The sequence below is a fragment of the Choloepus didactylus genome, chromosome 5 (genome assembly GCF_015220235.1).
Source record: "Choloepus didactylus isolate mChoDid1 chromosome 5, mChoDid1.pri, whole genome shotgun sequence".
In the NCBI taxonomy this organism is placed as follows: Eukaryota; Metazoa; Chordata; class Mammalia; order Pilosa; family Megalonychidae; genus Choloepus; species Choloepus didactylus.
The window spans coordinates 76610693-76630431 of NC_051311.1; the positions used below are offsets into that span (position 1 = coordinate 76610693).

Consider the following 19739-nt stretch of genomic DNA (forward strand, 5'->3'; position numbering starts at 1 on the left):
ATGGTCTTGATACAGTTGTTTCGTTTATGTAACATCTGTGACCATAAAAAAGACCAGCTGTCCCTCACAGGGAAGTTTCTGCCACAAAATTAGGTTAATCACTAAAGACCTAACAGAGCTTGGACTTGTTCTTTCACTGGTGCAAATTGCCCCAAGGCTGAAGTTGCTGTAAACCAAAGAAACAATGTATCCTTTGATCTGGAGTAAAAATTTGGCATTTCGTTTTTCAACTTCTCAAGAGTTTAAGAATCGTTTGAATATAGAACTAAGCATTTCATTTCTTACCAAAGATCTGTGCACATTTCCCATTAATTAATCTTACTGCCATACCTGCCTTTTTAAGACCTCAAGACTGGACTCCTATTTTCTCATTTTAACTGACATTTATATATATATGTTTTCCAGAAGAACAAGATTGACCAAGAACAGTGGCAAAGTTCAGAAGTGGTGATCTTGGCTCTTTATAACAGCTAATAGTTACTGAGCTCTTATTATGTGCCCCATACTGTTATAAACACTTAACATGGATTAACCAATTTAATCCTCACAAATTACTCGCTGTGTGATTTTGAGCAAGTTACTTAATCTTTCTAAGCCTCAATTCCATTTCCAGAGGAAGAAACTGAGACTTAGAAGGTTAAGTAATTTGCTCGAGCTCCCTCAGCTAGTGATGGGCAGAGCTGGGGCTTGACCCCAGCTGCCTGGCACCAGAGCTGGTACCCTTCACAGCCACACATGACTGTTTCTTAGTATCCCCAGGTCTCACTAACTAGAGACAGGCAGAACTTAACACTCCGAAAGGTACCTTATAGCTCTTAAATTCACATTCACTTGCGCTATGAGAGACTTCTAAAACCCAAATGTACAAATGATAACCAGAACACATGCATTTATTTTCTACATTACCATGCTAAGCTTTGATACTTAAGTTTTCAATCTAGTTGGCCTATGAACTCCTTTTTAAAGCAATTCAAAGCGTGCAATAATGTTCTGATGACAATGCTCTTGATAACACTACTGTCTTTGAATACTGTATATCAAATCTTCTCTGTGACTAAAGAAATCAGGAACAAGTTGATTGAAGATGGTAAGCCATATTTTGAAGAGAGTTTCAGAGACACAAGCAAATATAGATTTACCCAGTTCTTAAAGAATGATTAAAAAGGAATCTCAAAAGACAATCTGGCATTATTGAAATTCTGCATCACTGCTTCAGCCCATCTAATTCATGTCTTTCTAAGGGAAGCGAAAGAAGTAGAAGAGTCACTTTATAGCCACCAGACTTACGTTTTCTATAAAAACACATGGGCTTTGGAGCCATCTGGACGTGGATGTGAATCCCAGCTTTCCAGTTTTCTAAGAATATGGTCTTGCAAATTACTTAAATCCCTGAAGTCTCAGTTTCTGCATCTGCTAAAATGGGATACCTACATTCCCGCAGGATTATTTTGAGAGCTATAGGTAATGTGTGCAACAAGCTTGGCACATGGTAGGTTCTCAATAAAGTGTAGCTAATAATAACAACAAGAATAATGGCATTAATAAAAACAATAAAAAAACACTGTCAATAGCAGATACAGTGTAGGTATAATTGTTAAGAGCATGGGCTTGGAATCCAACTCACTTGGTTTACTTCCTAGCTTTCCTTCCCTTATAGAATTCACATCATCTTTAACAAAGATTTTTCTTACTTGATCTTTCTCTAGATAACATCTGCATGGTTTTACTTTGACATCTTAAATTGTTCATTTGAGCAAGTTACTTACCCTTTGCTGCACTAGTTACCACAGCTTTAAAATGGGAATAATGAATAGAATCTACCCTCATATGCATGTGATGAGGATAAATGAGTTGATTCACATAAAGCTTGCAACCACATCTAACACACAGTAAGAACTCAGTAAATGCTAGCCAGCACTGCTGCCGCTGCTGCTGTTATTTTAGTCATTGTGTGAAGGACACTACAGAACCAGGACAATCACCTGGATAAAGACTCTGCCCACCCACAATATTGGCCAACAAACTGAAAACAGAAGAGTATGAAAACTACTAAGATAGTAAGACAGTATTTCAGACTAAGGGCTGGAATAATAAAACATAAGAAATCATCTCAAGGGCAAAATCAAAATTAGACTGCGGATTACAAGGAAGCTTGGCCAATTATCTGTAATCCTCGTAGGGACCCAGGGTTCCCAAAGGGATTCACTGTAAAAGGAGTTGTGAATGTCACTGATTCAAATTTAAAATTCAACACAAAAAAATAAAAATGGTAAAGAAGAAAAATAAGGCAAGGAGAATACATTTTATGTTTCTCCTTTCCCCAGAGCATGTTCTTTTTTTCTTTTTTTTTTTTAATTTCCTATGCTTGTGTCACTTCCCAACATGCTACTTAAAAATTCCAGCCACCTAGCAAATGCAATAAAGAAGGACTGCTAAACCCCAAATCATCCAAGAGACAGCTACCCAACCAGAGTATTCCAGTTTGCAAAGATAACATATAATCCTACTGCTTTGGGTGTGGCTCTATGGGGAAGGATGGAGAGATTCAAAACGTTGCCTCCATCATCTCACAGATTAGAATGATGACACCTAAACCATGGTAAAGGCCAGGGCACCATAACTGCTCTCTCTACTCTGAGTTCTCTAAAGCATCCACTGCCTCACAAAGGGCCAGGTAAGTGGGGAGCAGCTCTGTCAAGGCCCTTCAGGTCTCTAGGAAAAGCAGCAGGGTTGAACTTGAAAGAACTGATTTCACAGGGTGGGTGAAGAATAAGAGGCATGTTTTTCACAATCTTGAGTGGTTGGAGCTCTCCCCTCAAGAACAGTAACTTCAGCAGCCACTTCATTATATTTCTACTGTAAATAGCACAGGCCTCTGCCAAGTCAGCACCAAAATTCCCTGCAGAATTCAGTCAGGGTTAGGTCATCTGCAGTCTATTGACAACTGCTGAATTCAAACCCCATAATAAGGCATCTCAGCAACAGTATGTGTCCTGAAACTAATGAGGCTCTTTTTCCATGAATAATGAACAAGAACATCATCTCTGTTGCCAGGTACACAACATAAACAAAGCTTAACACAAGAGCCTTGGTAAGATGAGGTTGTCCCTTTGCAACAAAGGAATTTTTCAAAGTGCAAGCCAAGTTTCAGTGGAGTGCAGGATGGGCTGTTGTAACAAATAATGCAAACATATGTTATCAGAATCTAATAAATCAGCAGAGGCCATGCAGTGGGATAGATAGAGATGATGGAAAGCTCCAAATGAGTTCAGTTCTTTATTTTACAATCAGTCTTAAAACACAAGGTTGATGATTTCTGTAATGAACTGACATGTTCATAAAAAGAGCTTTATGAGACTTATGATCACAAATGCTATTGGTTATACCTTTATTTCTTAAGTTGATATATTAGACTGAGTACAGGGATGGCAGTGGGGAAGAGAATATTGGAAACTTGCTATTGCATTGACAGCTACAGGGTGTAATTTGGGAAAATGCAGGACCACCTGAGCCCATGTGCACAGGGCTAGGTTTCCTGGGTAAGAAAATAATCTCAATGTATGAGCATTTTGCCTACAGGGCAGCCTCTTGGCTTAGATTCCTGAGATCAGATGAACAGTGAGATTCCAGTGTATAAACAGAGAATAAAAGTAAGCTGATGCAAAGGCCAAACAGTCTTTATTTTGTTTACTTCCAAGTGCACCACAAATACTTTTCTATCTTTCTAAAAACATTTCCATACTAGGTAGCATATATCCTGTTACACAGGGTGCTCATGTTTGCAGAGGCAAAGTGATGCCATCTCTGGCTAAGAACTTTTAGTTTCCACTAATTTGAACAAGAATTAAAACGAAACAAAAACAAAAACAGCCTCATAGTGCTTCAACTCCCCCAACTACAGTAGGTAACAACAACTCATTTCAGAGGTTATTTATGAATGGTGTAGTTTGCTCTATGTGTTTGATGAATTTCTAGAAATCTGTGAACTGAGTTATTCTTTACAGGTACTAAAGAAGCATACTAATGAAAGAATGTAATATTTTATAAAGCAAACAATGATTGTGTAATATAATTTAATCAGTCCCTAACATCCACTTTACAAGAAAACTTGTTGATTTGGGGGAGAAAGTTGTGGAAATAAGGCAGAATAGTATGAAGTTCTGCAGAGATTCTGGTAGCTAAGTCATGGCAGGTAATTATGTAGATAATATTTGTACAATTAATCAAATAATGAATTCAAAGAAAATAGCAATGTCAGCAGAAGAGTTCCCAAATCTCTAGGAGGTATTGACTCATTTTTCCAGTTTATTAAAAACAGGCAAAATGGAATAAGTTCGTGGGCAAGTAACTAGACGGCAAAGGGATTCCAATGCCTACCATATGAAGTGGGAGTATTCTGCTGATGAGAAGATGTGATGTGAAGGGAACACAATCTTATCTTCAAGTATTTACTGGGAGTTCATGTGTGCAAGGGCTTCTTGCTGTTCTGTATTGCTCCAAAGGATCAACATGACCAACAGATAATGGTCATAAGTCAACAGATTTGGGATCATAACAAAAGTTCTAACAGTCAGTGTTGACCCAACAGGGACTGTGCTGCCTGCAGAGGTTCCAAGTGATCCTGACTACGGAGGTTTTAAAGCAGAGTATGCATAACTGCAGAGAGCGATTGTGCAGAGGGAATCTGTTGGGATGCAAGAAGAGGAATATGGCACAGGCCACACAACATTTCCTCCCTTATTAACCATGGAATTCTAAGAATCTATAAAACAGCACCATAAAACTGTTGGTGAAACTTCTATAAGTTATCAAGGTGCTATGCTATTTGAAATAATCCTTTGAATCTAATTATTGAAATACACTAAAAGAGGAATACTCAAGTAGATAAAAATACCCAAAGACTCACCATCGTACTTGGCTAAGACTGCCTGAACATCAGCATATGCTTGCAGTTCCAGGAGGGCTTCTAAAAGGTTTTCATGGATATTGAACATGCTCAGGAGAGGGAACTCCTTCATTAACTACGAGAGAAGAAAACAAAGCATAATGAATACATATTTTTTATTTTTTTAAGTATAGTTAATACTGAATTATAATATATTACATTTATATTATAATATAAAAGTATAATACAAGTTTTAAAATATGGTTAATACTGAATTACAAGCATTCACACCAAATATCATCACTTTATAAAGCATTAAATGCTTCATTTTTCCTGCTAGTTTTGAAAAAAATGGTAACTTTGACTTTGTAAGACCTTAAGGTGGGAAAAATCCAAAAGAGAGGGGGTCTTCATAAAAACTGAAGAAGATGCTTAGAGGCTCAATAATATTAAAATTCCATAAAGAGGCCAAACATGATGAAGGTTGAAAAATATTCTACAGGCTTTAACAGTTAGGTTACTGGTAATCTTGTCAAGAGCATTTTGGATGGAAGCCAGAGAGCAGAAGGACAAGCCAAGTAGGCACTACTCTTTTGAGTAGCCTGGTGACATTAAGGAGGAAAATATGAAAGGAGCTAGAAGGTGATGTGAGCTGAGAGAAAAGCTGTAGGGAGTGAGCAGGGGTGGTAGTAAAGGAGGCAAGACATTTAGGAGTTCTTGTTCTTGCATTGTGGCCTCAATAAAACAAGAGTCAAGATCGTCTTCTAAGACCGAGGGAATAGGTGACAGGGAGGAAATTTAAAGATGGGTGAAAATGTGGAATAGCCAAAAAGGGGAAAACTTCTTAGGGAAATAAACAAGGACTGCTAAGACCATCAGGAGGGTCTAACCGAATTGGAGACCATGGATTTATAGAGGCCACAGGTGGTACTGCTGTCAAGTTATATCTAGCAATGTTCAGCAACTCAGGTATAGCAGCAGAGATGTCAAATAATTAGGTCAAGCCTGGGCAGACTGAATTAGGCTCGGTGAAAAATCAAGGGGGCAAGCGAGTTGACAATAACGAGTGAAAGAATGATTAAAGGAGTGGACCAAGAGGTCTAGTCTGGACAGGGAAGAAAAGAAAATGAGTTCAAAGATATAATACTTAATTTCACTGAAAAGCAAGAGAAAGGAGAAGGCAGAAACAAGATTTTAGAGTAAAATCTCAACTTACAAGAGAACGATTACCAGATGCTTTACAAAGCAAAATCTCATATATATACACATCATATGTATTTATACACACACACACACACACACACACACACACACACACACACACACACACACCCCTATATAACAGACATAAAATCTCCTATGTGGATAACTTTTCTATTAGCTTTAGTTTATATATATTCATTCTACCAATTATAACATAATGACCTCTAAAGGAGTAATAACTTTTTTGGTGTTAACATCTTTAAAGTGCTAAGAAAAATAATATTCAAAAGTAGGCTAATACACTGTTAGCAAGTGGATACAGTGCATTGACTATCCACCTTCTTCCTGTGTTAGAAAACATTTACCATATTGTTCTGTTTTTTAAATCCAAGAATCATTGAGCATATTTTCAAAAATAAATAATTTTTGCAGTATCATATTAACAGCAAAAAACACCTATCAAAATGATTATGTTTTCAATAAGACTGACTGTCTGAACCCCTAGGGATGGCCTGCAGTATTTCCATTGTTAGTAAAGAAAGTGAATCAGACTCTCACATCATTGTTGATGCTCTGTAATCAATAGAAGTATTTCTTGTTCTGGTTCACTTTGATTCTGGTTGACATCACCGTTTGATTTTTTTTTTCTTCTCTAATTAGAGCTTGTTAGAATTAAAGCTCTCTGTCATTCAACATTCGGCAACACAATAAAAATATTCTCTAAACAGCAATATTTAAACATTTTTCATTTTTGACCAATCCTTCAGGTAATGGTCAGCCTTCAAGGACAGGTCATATTTTGTCATTTTGAAACTGCAATTCTAAATATTAGTGTGCTGAAGCTTAAAAACAGACAGGGGAGTCTTATTAAAGCCCAGTGAACCTACATGAGCAAATGTGGAGGCCTCAGCTTGTTTAAAGAGAATTCGAAAAGCAGGACTTTGATGGAAACTTGGACAGAGGATACCGTGTCCAAAAAAGAAAATCACCAATGAAAGGATTTCAAAGATAGCAAATGTTGGTGCGGCAATCAAAGTCATATGACGATTCTGAAATCTAGCTTTCCTTATTTTAATATAAACAAGAAGGAAAAACACAAACCCCCTCTGCTGACCCATCTCTCTCTAGCTATTCCCTTGCCCTCTCTAGCCCTTCACAAGCTGTCTTAGAAAAAAGTCCATGAACACTCTTCTCACTGGGCTCCGTTTACTCTTCACTACACTGCTACAATCTGGCTTCCAGCCCCACCATTTCTCTGAATCTGCTCGTCCAGTGTTTACAGGTGACATAAATTGCTCCTGTGGATACCCTCCAGTCCTTTTCTTGCTCAACCTCTGCATCAAATGACAGTTTGATGACTTTTTCCTTGAAACTCTTGCTTCTCCTGGCTTCCTCAATACCATTCTTTTCTGGTTTTCTTCATACCTATATCTCTTAGCTCCTTCTCTGGTTTCCCCCGTCTGCTACTTTGGAGTAAGTACTCTCCCAGGTTATATCCCAAGTCCTTGTCTCATAAACACCCTGAACTCTGGGACTACTTTTGTGTACAGGGTTTTAAAACCACCATCTCTGTAGGGATGGCTCCCATATCTTAACATCCTGTTTTGACCGCTCTCCTAAGCTATTAGATCCATTTATAAACTGTCTTCCTAATAGCTTTACCTGGCTGTCCTTAAAGGCAACACACTTAGCTCATAACGTTTTCCTCTCTGAGCAAACCTTTCAAATCTGTTCGCATTGGGGAACAGTACCATTAACTGCACCCTCAGTCACCCTACCTAGACACCCCTTTCATCCTACTTACTACAGCCACTCTAGAGGTCCCTGAAACCCCTGAATTAATATTTTAAAAATACCTATAGGTTTCATCAAATTCACACAAAGGCTTGTGACACATACAAATAAAAACCCTAAGAATCATTGCCATCTCCCCTTTTCTCTCACCTTGCCAATAATTTAGTTTATGCCCCCTATTTTGCCTAAATTGCTCAGAAAGCACCCTTATTCATCCATTTGCCTCTTAAACACCTCTTTCCAACCCAATCTTCACAATGCTGTCATAATGGTTTTTCAAATATATACACTTTGATTCCATCACACCCCTGCTTAAAAAGCAACAACTGACAAGGCTGGATCTATCCCAAGGAAGCAGTCAGATATAAATACAAATTTTCAAACAAAGCAGTTTATCACCGCATTATTTATAGTAGTGAAAAATGAAAGCAACTTAAAATTTAACCCACTATGAGACATTTAAGTATAATAAGGTATAGTTATCTTTTGGGCTATTATATGTAGTCATTAGAAGTTAAGTTTTCAAAAGACTTTTAAGGGCATGGCCTGGGAAAAGCTGACATACAAGAAAAAAACAGGATACAAACTATTTGCAATAAGATCATACTTTTCTTATGTATCTATACATAGAAACATATTTTTAACAGAGATTATTTCTGGTTGGTGAGATTAAAGGTGATTTTTATTTCTTCTGTACACAGAACATTTTCTGTATGTTCTATTTTTTTTTAAAGATGCATGTGTAACTTCCATAAACTGGGTAAAAACATTGTCTTTAAAAATACTGGCTTCTCATCAAATTCAGAATAAATTCCCAAATCCTTAGCATGGCAAACACACTCCCTCATGTCCACAGTCTCAGTCTACTGTATTAGCTTCATTTCTAGCCATGTCACTATGCACACACCATGTTCCAGCCATAACACAGCTTTCAGTTCCTTGAATAGGTCACATTCACTCATGTGTCCAGGACTTTTGTCTATGCTGCTCCCCTCTTCCTGGAATGTTCTCCCTTCTGCCTCCTTGGACAATCTGGCCAGCTCTTACACTCCCAGGAATCCTTTGCCTGCACCCTGACTCCTGACCCCTACACCCCTTACCCTCCATCTGGCAGGTTAAGACTCCTGCCCTGAACTCACAGAACCCCTGTCACAAGGAAGACGACTACTGGTCCATCCTCCCTATGAGCTTGAGGAGCGAGTGAGGACAGGACATCTGTATTCTTGGTCAGTGCCTGACCCATCATGGGCACACGATACATATTTGATGAAAGGAATCCCTAAAGACTTTTTTTAAAGTTCTATTCCTTTGTGGCACATGTTATATGTGTGATGCTGCAGACCTACTTCAAAATCTTGGTTACATACTCCTGAATGTATTACTCTACCATTTAAAATCTTTCAAAGACTGTCATTATCTATACCTTGTAAAAGGTATAACTCTCACCAAATGTTCTATATAAGTATATTTTTACTCAATGGAAGAAAGAATTTTCTTACACTTAGAGCTGTCTGAAAATGGAACAGATGATCTAGAGAGGTCTCCATCACTGGAACTGTTCATATAGAGAGAGGCCGGTCACTGGACTGGGATGCTAAAGAAAGGGCCAAGGACCTTTCAAATTCTGCAATTACAGGAAAACAATTCTCAACTCCTGAACAAGACTTATGGCCCTCCCCAAGCTCAGTGCCAGATCCCTCTTGCCTCTCCTTGTTTTCTACAGGATTAAACCCTAGTCTTGTCAGACCAGACTATATACACCATTCCCAAAATTCTTTCTTCAGTTACTTGCCACTGTTTTTTTGCTCAAACTCTTTCCACCACCTGGAATACCTTTTCCCCTAATGTACAAGGCAGCCTGTCAAAATCCTCCCACCCTTCAAAGTAAAGATCAAATGCCACCTCCTGAAGTCACAGCTTCATAGAAAGTGAGAGCCAGAAGGGCCCATGGAGGTCAGCCCAACACTCTCCTCAGTTTACAGACAAGCCCGCTCCCGCTCCACCCCACCAAAAAAATAATGAAAGCTGCAAATTTAAGTGATTCAGCCAAGGTTAGTGCTATGATTCAGACCCAGTCATCAGAACTGATTCCAAATTTCAACACCTCAGAACCCCAGCCTCTGGGCTGCCAAGTCCAGGAAAACTAAACCATTTTGCTTATGATTCTGCTATAGCCCTTACATATCTGCTTTGTATTGCATTTACCTGAATATGAGGCAGCTGTATTACAGAGGAAAGAGCCCCATATTTGGAATTATTACTAAGTTTAAATCCCACCTCTGTCATTGCATGATTTTGGACAAATTACATAACCTCTCGAGCCTCAGTTTTCTCATCTACTGGATCTCAGATCATATTGTAACTTCTCAGACTCTCCCTACCCCTTACCTAAGGTCATCACCTACCCTACCCCAATCACTCTATCACATCTCCATGTTTGTATTGCTTCTGAAATCATCTTATTTATTTATGTGGCTGAATATTAGGTAATTTAGAAAGCAAAACAGAATTAAATAGAGTAATAATAAGACTATTATTACAAGGATCAGCAAATTTTTCTGTAAAGGTCCAGAGAGTAGATATTTAGGGCTTTGCAGGCTAGAGCGTCTCTGTTGCAACTATTCAACTTCACTGTTGTAGCATGAAAGCGGTCACGGATGATATGTTAATGAATGAGCAAGGCTGTGTTCCAATAAACCTGATTTACAAAAACCAGCAATGAACCAGATTTGGCCCACTGGCTATTGTTGGCTGACCCCTGGTTAATAGGAATAAATTTTAAAACTAAATAAATAAAAGATCTTTATCAAAAGAATTTCATAGCAATATTACATTTTCAAAATGTAACATTTCTTAGACCTAGCTGATTTGACAGAATGTAGCAAAATGGAAAAAGACATACCCTACAACTGACCCTGGGTTAATGGAAATAAATTAAAAAAAAAATTAAAGATCTTCATAAAAAAAAATTTCATAGTGATATTGTATTTAAAAAACGTAACATTTCTTAGACCCAGCTGATTTGGCAGAATCTAGAAAACAGAGAAAGGCCTACCCTATAGCCTAGTTCTTCTTCCAGTTATATCCCCTAGAGATACTCTCATCTTTTCTCTGAGGAATCACACATTGGGATATTCACTGCGGCATAAGGAAACAAAGTCATAAACAGTGGAATGAATAGATAAAATGGGTACATTCATATGGTAAAATACTATTCTGCAGGTAAAGGAAAGAACTAGAACCTAATATATCTTACTGTGGGCAAGTATCAAGCAGTTTTTTTTTTTTTTATGTGAAGAACTATAATGTAGAGTGATATATGACAGCATTTAATTAAATTTAAAACTGCACACGAAACAATACTACAACTACATACCACTTACAGGTATACATTATAGAAATGTATGAAAACAAGCTGAAAAAGCAAACTCACTGCTGCCTTGGGGGTGAATATTATTTTATGTCTTTTAAAAAAAGGTGAACAAAATGACAAAAATTAATATTTATTATTAATTATGGATAGTGGGATGAGCAGCTGTAGGTTTATAGAAAAATCATGTGGAAAGTATAGAGTTCCCATATAGATCTCTTTGACACTTTGCATTTATGTGGTACCTTTGTTACAATTAATGAAACATTATAACACTATTAACTATAGTCCATAGTTTACTTTTCATATTTTTAAAGTTTCTGCCTTAAAAGTAGGAAGTTCATTAGATGCACTTTTCATTTGTAATTCCTCAAGTCATAAAGCATTCAATTTTCATCATTTAGATACTGATTTGTTTTATTTTCTAATTGCCTCTTTTGAGGCAAAATTATTGATTCCCTCAATAATGTTAACTCTCTAAGTCCTTAAAGTTTTGTTATGGTCTAAAAACAAAAAAAGCCAGGGTCTGACTAAACAACATTAAGAGCATTTCCTCAAAAATAGAATTTAATCTAATAGATTTTAATACATTGGACTTACTGTCAGGAATAATTGTGACTCTCAGATAAACCACAGCTTACAGTCCTACTTCTTAATTCTTCTCCACCTGAGTTCCAGTGAATTGGTACACTGACAGACAAAGCATGAGAATTTATAAGAATTATTGTTTCAACCTGAAGAAAGCCTCAGAGGTAAAGCAGATTAGAAGTTCCTTCTCAGCCTAATGCCTAGCATTGGGGTTGGGACTGGGGTTAGAGTTAGACAAGATTACTTAATAACAGAACTCTTCTGCCATAAAATTTCTTCTTCTTCCTCTCCAGAACCATATCAATAACTCGCATAGCATATTGTTTTTGAAATAAAAGACATGGCATTGGGCACAGCAGTGGGGCTGCTAGGGAGGGTTCATCATAAGAGAGGTGGCACATCCCACCTTTGTAATCAGATAGATCTGGGTTCATGTCCAAGGACAGTGGCATTTTCTTAGCACCAGTGCTCATTTTTCTCATCTGCAAGATAGCAATAACACCTAGCTCAGGGTGCATCCTGGCACAATATAAGGGAGGGAGAGCTTGATAAATGGTAGCCATTATCCTTATATAATGTTAACACGTATACAGTTTTCAAAGTGCTATTTGTTTTGCTATATACAACTAGTTTCCTTTCTTTTTCAATTGTACAGTATAGCATATCCCAATGTATTTATTTATTTTAAAATAATGTACAAAATTGGCTTGGTGACATAATTGGTATTTCTCTTAAAAAACGACCATGGTTTCCATATCAAACTTGAATGAAGGCATATGATAAATATAAAGGCCTGTTTTTTATAAGTTTAAGTCATTCTAAATAAATCTTTAAACTCACTCACTTTCTAGCATAGTTCTGTTTATTTAATGCCAGCTATCTTCTCCATGCTGGTAATTGCTTTCTCCTGGCAGCAAGAAATTTATATGCCCTGTGTTGCCCAAATATTGCAGTTCACATAGAATGAAAACACTAACTCTCCTGTGATTCCTCTAATACCTATGGGGAAGAACATGGGATGGGCCAAGGATAGAATTTCAGTTTCAATTTTACATCATCTGGCTATGTCAGTTCAAGTTTATTTCAATGGAAGAATGTAAGGCACTTCTGAGGTTAACATTTATGAGCTCAAATGGGGGAAAGAAAAAGGAGTTTAAGTCACTGGATTTGAAATGCTCTATGGACATAATTTAGAACTGCAGACTGTATGCTTTTTCTCAGCTGACTTACAGGATGAAAACAACAGTTTAAACCTTTCAAGTTTGATTTGTTTCTATTTAAACATTTTATTAGTTTAGCTATCCATGTATTGTTTCTTGAGTGATAAAAACTATGTGAAAATTCTTACATATTTTAAGGCAGAGGTAATTAAAAAAGATACTCAGCCAGATTCCTACTGAGGTCAATGCAAGCTTGGCCTAATTGAAGTTTATAGAATTTGGCCTGTACTATATTCAAACAGCAGATACAATTTTGTTATAGTTGCAAATTTGACATTACTTAATTACAGTTTCAAACAAAGGCAAAAGACACTCTGTATTTCATGTTATTATTTTGTCAGTGATTTTTACTGACATTAAGAGCTGTGAAAGAAAAGAATGAATTATTTCCAAAGTCCTCAGAGGCACATGAGACTTCCATTTACACAGACCACCATAAAATGCAATCCGGAGAGGCTTATATGTACACTAATAGGAAAATGTTACTTTCAGAACTAATCTAAAGGAAAATATTAAGTTGCGTCTACTGAAAAGTAACACAGTAATACATGAGCTGCATGGACAGTTAATTATATCACCAGTTAACAAGTACACGAACTGGGTACATTGTATAAACGTATCTAACACGAGAACTGAAGAGAGAAGGAACAGTTGTAGGTATCATGGTGATTGGCAGAAGATTGTTTTGTATTTCTCAAAGCCTCAAAAGACTAGAAGGTCATCTAAATAATTATCCACTTTTCCAGTCAAAATCATTCCAAAGAGAGAACTTAAAAAAAAAAAATTTCTAGTGAAGATGAAAAGTTTTGTGTTTATATATTTCATTGTATTTTTTTAAATAATAAACTTTATTTTTTAAAACAGTTTAGTTTTACAGAAAAAATGCACAGAAAGTACAAAGACGCCATATACTCCTCCCCCCCACCCACACCCACACAACAATTTCTCCTATTATTAACATCTTCCATTAGCGTGGTACAATATGTTACAGTGATGAACCAATATTGATACATTATTAGTAACTGAAGTCTATAGTTTGCATTGGGGTTCACTCTTTGGGTTGTACAGTTCTATGAGTTTTGATAAATGCATAATGTCCTGTATCCACCATTATAAGTATCAGCCAGATAAATACCTAAAAATACCCAGTGCCCCACCCATTTGTGTTTCCCCCATCCCACACCAAAACCATGGCTACAACTCATCATTTTACTGTCATTATGGTTTTGCCTTTTCCAGAGTGCCATTTCATTGGAATCATATAATATGCAGCATTTTCCGACTGATTCATTTCACTTAGTAACATGCACTTAAAGTTCCTCCATGTCTTTCTGTGGCTTGATAACTCATTTTATGGATGTGCCACCATTTGTTTATCCATTCACCTACTGAAGGGCATCTTTGTTACGTCCAATTTTTGGTAATTATGAATAAAAAGGTGCTATAAACATTTGTGTGCAGGTTTTTGTGAGGACATAAGTTTTCAACTCTTTTAGGTAAATAGCTCCAGAAGCACAATTGCTGAAACTGCCAAACTGTCTTCCAAAGTGGCTGTACCATTTTGCATTCCCACCAGCAATGAATGAGAGTATCTTTAGCTCTATTTCTTGCCAGCATTTGGCATTTTAGTGATTTGGATTTTAGTCATTCTAGTAGATGTGTAGTAGTATCTTGTTATTGTCTGAATTTCTAACTCCCTAATGATATATGATGTTGAGCATCTTTTCATGTGCTTACTTACTATTTGTATATCTGCTCTGGTGAGGTGTCTGTTCAGCTCTTTAGCCCATTTTTTAATTGGGTCATTTGTTTTCCTTTTATTGAATTTTAACAGTTCATATATTTTGGACACAAATCCTTTGCCAGATACATATTTTGCAAATATTTTCTCTTATTCTGTCACTTGTCTTTCCATTCTCTTAATCCATAATCCTTTATATGGTGAATTAACATATCCTAACAAAATTATTTTCAGTATAAAACTTCTATTTGTTCTTTTGTTCCTTGGTCAGTTGAAGGTAAAACAAGCAAAACCCTGGTCAGAGCAGAGAAATCTTCAAAGGTTCTCTTCCTCAACCTCTTCCTTCCTCAGTGACTTTTTTTTTTTTTTCACCCCACTTCAAGACACTCGGAAAATTTCCTTTCCAAAATCAAGAATCCAGTGTCACCACCTTTTAACCTATGATTGATATTTATATATATAATTTCCCCACTGTAAACTCTATGATAAACTGCAGTTTCAAGATCCCCAAAGGTGAGATTTTGGGAGAAGAGGTCAAGGAAGAAATTGGCCTTCATACTGTCTTGGGGAAAGACTGATTTATACCCTCCCCAACTGTTAGGTAACATTGAGTAAAACACTTGCTTTCTCACCTTAATCAGCTTATGAATAAAACACTTGCTTTCTTATCTTAATCAGCTTAAAATAGGACTGTGTCCTAGACCTGAAATGATGAACAAATCTAAACAATCTGATGCATATTTCAAAAGGCTTGGAAGCAGGCCCATGGAAAATAGGACGATAAGCATCCTTCCCTCTGTGATGACATGGCACTGCTCTCCTGTTCCAGGAGTGGCCTCAAAGAGCAGCTAAACATGCTGGCCAACAATTACTGTCAGAAAGGACTTCTCATGCCAAAACCACAATCACTGTGTTTGGCAGACAACCTTCCACATTCACTTGGGTAATGGTAAATAAGTCTATTCAAGAGATTAACTCATTTGGTTATTTGAGGCACAGTTAACAAATACTTGTTCTCACAACAGGGTCACGCTGAAAGTTAACTATTATGGAAGATTCTTTTATGACAACAGGCAGAAAGTTAGTAGTCCAACACTTGACATTCGTTCTCCCCACTGTTCTGTGATGACTTTCCCTTCCAGTGCTCTATTTCCTCCCCAGTCTTTCCAATGAGCCCACTTGGAACCTGAGTCCATGATATGTAAATTCCCCAATATATCCATAACCTATTTATGGAACACTAGCCTGAGTGCACTGTTTCTGTTGCAGCTGCTAATTTTCCCACTAAACTTGTGTTTACTATGAAGGATGTAGAGCTGGTTTCTTCAGAGTACATTCAGGCCATTATGGTTTGGCCCTTGGGCAGCAGCAACTACTCTTCTGAAGCTCATGCCTTAATGCTCCAGCACCACCACCATCCTTTGACTTGTTTTCTTCCAATCTCAGTAATAGACTTGTGCTGGTCTGAATGTATTATGTCCCCCAGAAAAAGCCATGTTCTTTGATGTGATTTTGTGGGGCAGACATATTAGTGGGGATTAAGTTGGAATGTTTGGATTAGGTTGTTTGCATGGAAATGTGCCCCACCCAATTGTGGGTGATAACTCTGATTGGATAATTTCCATGGAGGTTCTACCCCACCCATTCAGAGTGGGTCTAAATTAAATCACTGGAGCCATATAAATGAGCTGACAACAGAAGGAACTTAGTGCAGCTGAGAGTGACATTTTGAAGTGCAGCTGAGAGTGACATTTTGAAGAGGAGCTACAGCCAAGAGGGACACTTTGAAGAATGCACAGAAGCTGAGAGAGTAGCTGCAGATGAGAGACAGTTTGAAGATGGCTGTTGAAAGCAGACTTTTGCTCTGGAGAAGCCAAGAGAGGACATATGCCACAAGAGCAACTGAGGGTGACATTTTTAAGGAACTGCAGCCTAGAGAGGAATGTCCTGGGAGAAAGCCCTTTTGAACCCAGAACTTTGGAGCAGATGCCAGCCACATGCCTTCCCAGCTAACAGAGGTTTTCTGGATACCATTGGCCATCCTCCAGTGAAGGTACCCAATTGTTGATGTGTTACCTTGGACATTTTATGGCCTTACAACTGTAACTGTGTAACCAAATAAACCACCTTTATAAAAGCCGATCCATTTCTGGTGTTTTGCATTCTGGCAGCATTAGCAAACTAGAACATAGACTCTCATACATGGAAGATTTCTGGCACCCAAGTCCACCATTACTCTTGATCTGAAGCCCTCCCTTCAATATGGATAACTTCAGTCCATGTGAACATCCATCTAGTACTCTAGAATCTCAGTGGTTTACTTTCTCAAAAAAAGACTATCCCTCTACCACAATTAAGCAACCCAAGGTAGGTCATAGCCAAACTCCAGACTATGACATCATCTAGATGTGTTCCAGCTAAAATTCAAATATGCATTGCTGTGACCATAACGTGCCACTCTCCAGTTACCATTACTCCCACTAACTTCCTCTTTAATTTCACTGAGACCATTGATGCCCTGTACTCCAAAGATTTCCGTCCTTATCTTTCTTGGGCCATTCCCATTACTCTCATTCCCATTACGTCTGGATAATTTCCATGGAGATATGGACCCTGCCCATTCAGGGTGGGTCTTGATTTAATCACTGGAGTCCTATAAAAGAGCTCACAAACAGAAGGACCTCAGAGCGGCTGAGAGTGACATTTTGGAGACGGCTGCTGAAAGCAGACTTTTGCTGACACTTTGGAGATGCTAGCCCAGTGGTTGCTCCAGAGAAGCTAAGAAAGGACAAAATGCCCCAAGAGCAACATTTTGAAGAAAGCACAGGAGCTGAGAGAGGATTGGAACACAACCCAGGATCAGCAGATGCCAGCTACATGCCTTCCCAGCTAACAGAGGTTTTCTGGATGCCATTGGACTTCCTTTGGTAAAGGTATACTTGTATTGATGCCTTGATTTCGACATTTTCATGGCCTTCAGACTGTAAATTTGTAACCAAATAAAACCCCATTATAAAAGCCAATTCATTTCTGGTATTTTGCATAACGGCAGCATTAGCAAACCGGAACACACTCCAAGCTCTACAATGTATCCAGTATTCTTATAAATACAATCTTATAAAAATGTTAGTAAGTTCACATCCCTCCTCTGTTTTATACACTTAAGGGCTTCACATTCTACTTACAAAGAAATATAAACTCCCTCCCAAAATGTTCTCTTGCTCTAGTTTTCAAGATACAACATATTCCTAGATTTTCTTCTTACTTCTCTAGTCACTTCCTTTCAGGCTTTGATGGAGTGTTCTGAACTCCCCTGCACACCTCTTTTGTCTACTCTATTCACTCTTCCCCAGATGACCTCATTCTTGCTTATGGTTATAATTACCTTCCATGTTGATCATTTCCAGATCTTTCTCCAACCTGAGCTCAAGATGTGTATATCCCATTACCTCCTAGAAATTTCCACTTGGATGCTCCATAGGTACTATAAAAGTAGCATATCTAAAATTGAAATAATTCCTCTTGTCCCCCCAAATGAGCTATTTCTACTACAGTCTCAACTCTCATGATGGTACCATTGTCTCCCCAATTTCCCAAGTAAGAACTCCAGAAGTCTTCTATAACTTCTTTCTCTCTCCCTCACCCAACACTATGAAAATTAAAAAACAAAACAAAACGAAATGAAAATTGTATCCAATCAGTCTCCAACTCCTCTCAACTCTACCTCTTGAATCTTGAGTCTCTCAAGTTAGGCCTAGAGTCCACTTGGGGTTGTTCTACCAGAACCTATCAATTAAACTCAGAGCTTTTGGATCTGTGTGTCTTTATTACTGAAGAGTAGAAGGCAAGATTGAAAAAGTCAACTATATAAGACAGGAGTGATGCTTCTCTCTCTATGAAAGGAAATGTGTTGTGTTCAGCAGAAGTAGCATAAAATGATCCCTGACTCTTTAGAGAAAAGTCTAGAAAATTTTTCCTACCTGAAATCAGGGATGTGTGAGCACACCATGCACAGTTGTTTAATAATGCATAGACACCAAGTCTATAGTCTCCACACATCCCACATGATGGTAGTAAAATAATTCAGGCAAAATACTTACAAGTTGAATGGAACACTGAACAAACACGTTTACCTCCTTTCCCTCCCCTAAAACTTGTTGAAATGACAGAAAAGTGGTATAAAAAAGAACGAATCGGTAACTTTGATGAAAACAGTAAAGAGAATGGGAGGAATGTCTGCAGACTCACTGAACAAGAGATTTCAACAAACTTCTGCATGACAAATTATATATAGGACCTTATTCACCATAGGAGGGGAAGCTAAAGAAACTATAGCTTATTTTTCTGTAAAGAGCCCCAGAGAGACCCCAAATTTGGAGCTGGCAGAGACAGAGAGCTAGAATGGCTTATGGGGCAATAAACATAAATTAAGCACCTGACTACAGAATAATTGGGATGAATAGCCTTTCTCATCTTCCTAAGTTTGATGGAAATGAAGTAACTGGCATTTGTATCTAATCTACAATCATGGAAGTGCTCACTAAAAAAACTGAAGATTTTTGTTCAGGGTAGAAAAGAGTTCTTAGTGTGGAAGTTGTAAATTCTCAGTCAAGTCTTCTTATTTTGCCGCTTTATTCCCCATGCAGGCATCCATCCATCATCCAGCCATTCATTCAATAAAAATTGAGAACCTATCATGTGCCGGGTACTATTATTAGTCCAAAGGTGAACATCAGTGAAGAAGATGAAGCCCTGTCCTCATGGAGCTTACTTTCTAGTGGGGGACAAGAATACAGACAATAAATAAGCAAATAAGTAAATTAACAAGTTAATTTAAAAAGAGAAAGGGCAATAAAGAAAATAAGACAGTGACATGATAATGATATAGTGTGTTTGTGTGTGTGCGTGCGTGTGTGTAAGGTGCTCTCTCAGTTGGGA

The 19739-nt window shown here is 37.7% G+C and overlaps 1 protein-coding gene across 8 annotated transcripts in view; it reads right to left on the bottom strand.

Moving 5' to 3' along the window:
• Positions 1 to 19739, bottom strand: part of ST7 (suppression of tumorigenicity 7) — a 366579-nt gene that overhangs the window by 56997 nt on the left and 289843 nt on the right. For all 8 annotated transcript variants that reach the window (XM_037836311.1, XM_037836313.1, XM_037836319.1 and 5 more), the window contains exon 9: positions 4907 to 5021. In XM_037836311.1, the coding sequence (XP_037692239.1) occupies positions 4907 to 5021 (115 nt within the window). The remainder of the gene's footprint in view (positions 1 to 4906; positions 5022 to 19739) is intronic.